Source organism: Galeopterus variegatus, unplaced genomic scaffold (assembly GCF_000696425.1).
Source record: "Galeopterus variegatus unplaced genomic scaffold, G_variegatus-3.0.2 Scaffold228, whole genome shotgun sequence".
Lineage (NCBI taxonomy): Eukaryota > Metazoa > Chordata > Mammalia > Dermoptera > Cynocephalidae > Galeopterus > Galeopterus variegatus.
In genome coordinates, this window is record NW_007726339.1 from 229,785 (window position 1) to 236,616 (window position 6,832).

Below are 6,832 nucleotides of genomic sequence, written 5' to 3' on the forward strand. Positions count from 1 at the left end.
AGCGGCCGCGCGCGGGGGAGGGAGCAGCGCGGTCGGGGGACGGGGGCGCGGGGGAGGTGTGACCCGGCCCAGGGACAGAGCTGAACACATGCGTTTTACACGGGGGGTTGGGTGCCACAGTCAATATCCCCTTGTGTCAAAGTGACTACCGCACCCCCCAAAAGCCCTTAAGTCAACCAGAAAGCTCAGTAAATGCGGTTCTGTGTATTTGGCCCTGGAAAGTAATTCTTACGCAGCCTAGAATGGGAAAACCAGGGCCAGACTGAAGGAATGCAGAAGACCAAAGACTTCCTGCGCTTACCAACTCAGCACCTCGGTGCTGCTGGTTAGTTCTGTCTTTGGGTTTGGAGGCTAAACCTTTTATGAGACATCTCCTGCTTTTGTTACTGTTACTAATTAATTTTATAAGCTCGTTCCCTTTTATTAATTCAGCCACTCATAAATATGTATGGAGCGCTTCCTGTGTGCAGGTCATACCGCTGTGATCAGAATAGGTAGGTGAGGTCCCTCCCTACTCTCGCGGAGCTGACTGACATTCTGATGAAGAACTGGACAAAAAGCAGATCCGTATAGAGCACAGATAAAGTGCTCAGGGGAGTTTTTTCTGAGGAGGTGACATTGAACAGGCCAGGTAAGGAAGTTAAGCAAAAGCTGTGCTGGCAGCAAGTGCAAAGGTCCTGAGGGAGGAGCAAGCTCACGTGGGAGGAGTGGACAGAAGGCCTGTGTCGCTGGAGAGAATGAGTAGTGAGCAAGGGAGAAGAGTGCTGGCCTGTGGCTCAGTTGGTTAGACCGTGGTGTGGATAACACCGAGGTCCAGGGTTCCCCAGCTGCCAAAAAAAAAAAAAAATGGAAGGGGGAGATGAGAAGTAGCCAAGGATCAGATCAAGAAGGCCATATGGCCCATACTAAGAATTTTGGATTTTATAGCTCAGAGAGCTCAGAAGGGAACTGTAGACCAAGCCTTGGAAGGAGTGACTGGGCCTGTCTCCACCTTTTTATTACTGAAATTGTTATTGCAATAATTGTAGGTTCATATGCAGTTGTAAGAAATAGTACAAAGATAAAAAAGAAAGAATGCAGAGATATCCCTATTACACTTTGCCCAGTTCCCCCATTGGTAACGTTTTCTGAAACTATATAGGGCTGGCAGGTTAGCTCACTTGGTTAGAGCATGGTGCTAATAACACCAAGGTCAAGGGTTCAGAACTTCTTACTGGCCAGCCACCAGAAACAAAACAAAAAATAAAACTGTAGTATAATATCACAACTGGGACATGACATGGATATAGTCCACAGATCATATTCGGATTTCCCCGTTTTTCTTGTATTCATGTGTGTGTGCATATGTGTATTTAGTTCTATGCAGTTTTTTTTTTTTCCGTTTTGCCTTTTTTTTCGTGTCCGGCAACGGATCGCAACCCTCAATGTCGCGTCCGCACTGGACCGGGACCGGCAACGGGATCGCAACCCTCAGTGCTGCGCCCACACCTCGCTCAGCCAGCGAGCGGGAACCGGTCTGCATGTGGGATCCGAACCCTCGGCGGGAGCGCCACCACGCTCCCAAGCGGCGCACTGTAGCAGGGCGCCACCGGCCGGCCCGGTTTTTTTTTTTTCCGTTTTGCCTTTTTTTCGTGTCCGGCAACGGATCGCAACCCTCAGTGCTGCGCCCACACCTCGCTCAGCCAGCGAGCGGGAACCGGTCTGCATGTGGGATCCGAACCCTCGGCGGGAGCGCCACCACGCTCCCAAGCGGCGCACTGTAGCAGGGCGCCACCGGCCGGCCCAGTTTTTTTTTTTTTTTTTTTTTAAAGATGACCGGCAAGGGGATCTTAACCCCTAACCTGGTGCCATCAGCACCACGCTCTCCCAAGTGAGCTAGTTGGCCATCCCTATACAGGGATCCGAACCTGTGGCCTTGGTGCCATCAGCACCACACTCTTCCAAGGGAGCCACGGGTCGGCAGTTCTGTGCAGTTTTATTATGTGTGTAGGTTCATGTATTCCATCACCTCAGTCAAAATACAGAACAGTGTCATCATAAGGATCTCTCTTGTTCTTTTATAGCCACATACCTTCCTGACTCCCTAAGTAGTAACATTTTACAAAATTATATAACATCACAACCAGGATATTGATGTTGATAGTTACCAGTTGGAACTCTTATTGTACTCACCTACCTGTGTCTGTGTGTGAGGTTCTGTTTTCACCCTTTGATGTAGGGACTTTATGTTGCAGCTGCGTTAGTAAGGATTCCTAACCCTAACCCCACCTATCCATAGCATGATCTCAGAGCAGCCCTGCTAATTTACGTGCAGGAAAGGGATACCCTCGTGCTGGTTGCTCCTGTTCTGATTACCTCTCTATCCACAGTGGCATTTTGTTAGCACTTGGGAACTTACTGGCCCAGACAATTGAGAAGAAACGGAAAAAAGAAAACTCTGAAAATCTAGATGTCAGTGGGCCTCTCAGATATGCGATTTATGGGTGAGTGCCATAAAAGTACAACAAAGCTGGGGTATCAAAACCAAGTTTTTGGAATAATCTAATTTGGAAAAATAATTTTTTAAAAACATTAAAGTAATCATCATGAAAATGAAATCAGAACAGCTTATACAATTTATGCAATATACATATTCATGTATATAGTTTTATAATTTTTATTTTGTATTGCATGGGTAGGGGTGGCTGTCTTAATTTGGCCAAGAGACAGACCTGAAGGCAGATAATTCACCTGAACCTGAAGTTAGACTTCAAGACTCAAACACCTTGAAAGCTTCTGGAGAGGAAAACCAACTCCAATATGACTAGTTTCTACTGTTTTCATTGTGTAAACATCCAGAAAAGAAATACTTCGGCATCCTGAAACATGTCTAGTTTCTGGTCCACTCTCTGAATTACAGAAGCACAGAGATTCAAGAGTTTTAGCCAACAGTCATTGTTGAATTTTATGGAGCTGCAGGTCTTTTGTCCATGTCGATGTAGCGGCTGGGTTCATTTCTCTCCCAAAGTGCACTTAGGAATGAATAGCAGGAGCCCAGACAAGTCAGTGAGCAGCACCAGGCTTAACCCTTGCCAGTTGCCATATAGAGTTTGATGAAAAGCCATAAAACCGGAGATGTGCTCATTTATTTATTACTGAACATCTCAGAGCCAGGCCCTGTTCTAGGCACTGCAGACACAGCCACGAGCAGACATGCACCACCTGCCTTGTGGAGTCTACCTCCCAGGGGTGAAGAGAAGCACAATATAACCCATCAAATGAGATAATGACAATGTTATGCAGAAATGGAAAGGGCCGGGCCGGCCCCGGTGGCGTGCTGGAGAGTGCGCTGGTCTCCCGCCAAGGGTTCGGATCCCATGTGGAGACCGGTTCCCGCTCACTGGCTGAGCGCGGTGCGGGTGCAACACCAAGGGTTGCGATCCCATTGCCGGTCCCCGGTACGGGCACGACACCGAGGGTTGCGATCCCGTTACCGGTCAGTAAAAAAGACAAAAAAAAAAAAAAAAAAAAAAAGAAATGGAAAGGGCCTGGAACAGGGAGTGGCTGGCACAGGGGTACGTACATTAGCCAGGACAATCAGGAAAGGCCTCTCTGAGCTGACTGTTGAGAAGGAGCTGGCCACCCACATCAGGACTGGGGGGAAAGTATTGGGAGCAAAGGATCCACAGCGATTTTGGTCTATTAAAGGCAAAAAAAGAATGCCTGAAGCAGATTCAAAGAGAACACGTTTTGAAGGTCCATACAGACCTGTGTGGTCAGTACTGAGGGATGTCGGCATGGTTTAGGACCTGGGATTTGGGGGTGAAGTTGGACCGATGAAGTGCTTCCAGAGAGCCCCAGTCTAGCTAACACCCACCGTGGGGCCTCAGGTTCTTCTTTACAGGGCCGCTGAGTCACTTCTTCTACCTCTTCATGGAAAGCTGGATCCCTTCTGAGGTTCCCTTGGCAGGGATCAAGAGGCTCCTCTTGGACCGCCTGCTCTTTGCACCGGCCTTCCTGTTGCTGTTCTTTCTCATCATGAACTTTCTGGAGGTTGGTGTCTGCCACAGCACTTACTACAGCTCTTCATTTAGCACTGTGATTCTTAGTCTGACATGCAGAGGTAGAATTCAGAGGGTCTGTGAACTTTTCACTACACTCAAATTGAAATTTTGTATTTTCGGACCGGCCCGTGGCTCACTCGGGAGAGTGTGGTGCTGAGAACACCAAGGCCCCGGGTTCAGATCCCATATAGGGATGGCCGGTTCGCTCACTGGCTGAGCGTGGTGCTGACAACACCAAGTCAAGGGTTAAGATCCCCTTACCGGTCATCTTTTAAAAAAAAAAAAAAGAAAAGAAAAGAAATTTTGTATTTTCCTTTATGAATGTAGGGAGCAAACCACTGTAGAATTGGCAGTATCTATTTGTCCCCATAGAGTAACGTGTCTGTTGTTACAGATATCTTGAAATATCATTTAGTTCATTACTACTTGGACCTGCAATTAGGCCTTGTCACTGGATGTGTTAATAAAGCAGCACATATACTAGTCTATCATAAAATTGTTTTCTAAATATTTTGATAACTGTATTTCAGTATAATTGGTTCCTTTGTTTAGAATGTGTGTATTTTATTTTATACAATATAAAACATGATTCTGAGAAGGGGTACATGTTATAAAAGTTTAAGACCCGCTAATAATATTGCGGAAGCCTGTACAGACTCAGTGCCTGGAGCATCTTAATGCTCTGAAGAGGTTACCTTATCAGCATAAACTTAAAATTATAAAACTTCACATGATAGGAGGTATGTTTATGTGTACTCACTAGGCATGTCTGTTTTCTTAAATGTGTCCAACCTTCCTACTTCACTAGCACCTTCCATTTCACCGTCCCCAGAAGCAGGCGGTAGGGTTGTGCTGTGTGTCTGAGATGTGTCATGTTCTGTCCTGAAAGTGATTTGTTTTTGCCAATCACAGCAAGTAAATACATCCCACTCAGATTTTATTTTGAAACAGCCTCTCAAGTTCTTGTTACTAAGGAGAATACTCCAGAAGTGATCCTGGGGGGAATTAGGAAAGATGTTTAAACTTAATTATGATTGCTAATAAGTCCCTGATAGTAGAAAGAGATGCTGGGAAGTTCTTAGCAAATCTGAGTTAGGAGGAAGCAAAGGGTACCACAAATTAGAGGTTTGGGTTTGGGCACCTTCATATTTCCTTCCAAATATGAAGGGAAGATATTTTCATTTTAAAGACCTGTACATCTATGCCAAATGTTACCAAACTGCATAAAGTAATCAACATATAAATGATGTATAGTGGGACCACTCCACACTCACACCCCCACGGATGCCTCTGCATCCTGCATCTTTAACTGTAGACATCATGTTACAGGCTGTGCAGCATTCCACTGTATGCCTATCCCTATTGTGAAAGGATTCCTGTTTGGTTAATTCCTAAAATTGTTCTCTAAGAAAGGCAGCCTTTGTTTGCACCCCCTGCAGTGGTGTAGAATAACAGCAACAGCTAACTTTATTGACATTTGCCTTGTCCAAGTTCTGCATGGAGCACTTCATGCCGTTTGGTTCTGCCACCGCCCTTGGACAGCTGAGGATGCTGAGACCCAGAGCGGGTAAATAGCTGGCTTAAGGGCACATAACTTTGGAATCTTTGAGTCAGAATTCAGACCCGAGGCTTGTTTCCCCACACTCTTGATAACTCTGATGGGGTGCTTTTTCAAATAGTTTGCAGTCTGATAGGTGAAAAATATCTGCTATTTGTATTTCTTCCATGAACTTTGCTTACCCGAGGCTTGTTTCCCCACACTCTTGATAACTCTGATGGGGTGCTTTTTCAAATAGTTTGCAGTCTGATAGGTGAAAAATATCTGCTATTTGTATTTCTTCCATGAACTTTGCTTACCCGAGGCTTGTTTCCCCACACTCTTGATAACTCTGATGGGGTGCTTTTTCAAATAGTTTGCAGTCTGATAGGTGAAAAATATCTGCTATTTGTATTTCTTCCATGAACTTTGCTTACCCGAGGCTTGTTTCCCCACACTCTTGATAACTCTGATGGGGTGCTTTTTCAAATAGTTTGCAGTCTGATAGGTGAAAAATATCTGCTATTTGTATTTCTTCCATGAACTTTGCTTACCCGAGGCTTGTTTCCCCACACTCTTGATAACTCTGATGGGGTGCTTTTTCAAATAGTTTGCAGTCTGATAGGTGAAAAATATCTGCTATTTGTATTTCTTCCATGAACTTTGCTTCTTTTCTATTAGAACATTTGCTTTTTTCTTACTGATTTGTATATTTGCATATATTAAGGATATCATTCCTTTGCCAAATGCAGGTAGCAAATACTTTTCCCATTTTTTAGGTGTTTGTCTTTTAACTTATATAAAGTTAAAATGTAAAGTTATATAAATAAAATTTTAGTGTTTTTCTTCATACAGAAATTTAAAAAACTCGTATTCAAATCTGACATTCTTTTTTCTTTGTGGGTTTCCTTATAGGAAGATAATGGAAATACTCTCCTATACCTTTGTCTACCTTTATGATTTTATTTTGTACGTCTTGATACACCCAAAAAGAAATATTCTCCTATACTTTCCTCTAGTATCCTTATGGTTTTATTTTTGTTTATAGTGGGAGATAGACATGTCCTGATTTTTTCCATTTCTATAGCAAATTGTCTTATTACCATTTATTGAACAATCCCCAGTATTTTGAAATGATAACTTTATCATATTATCTGGACTCTGTTCTTTTGCTGAATTTTTTTCATTTTCATTTTATGTTTTGGGTTGGTTGGTTTGTTGGGTTTTGGCTGTTTACCAGATTTTTTTTTTT

General features: G+C 43.9%; 1 protein-coding gene across 1 annotated transcript; it reads left to right on the plus strand.

Moving 5' to 3' along the window:
* Positions 1 to 2,283: 2,283 nt before the first annotated feature.
* Positions 2,284 to 5,614, plus strand: LOC103585290 (peroxisomal membrane protein 2-like; the record flags this gene model as incomplete). The annotated part of the gene is made up of 3 exons (XM_008566206.1): positions 2,284 to 2,483; positions 3,870 to 4,153; positions 5,586 to 5,614. Coding segments are annotated over 3 exons (513 nt in total), but the record flags the coding sequence as incomplete, so codon positions are not given.
* Between the last annotated feature and the right edge of the window lie 1,218 nt (positions 5,615 to 6,832).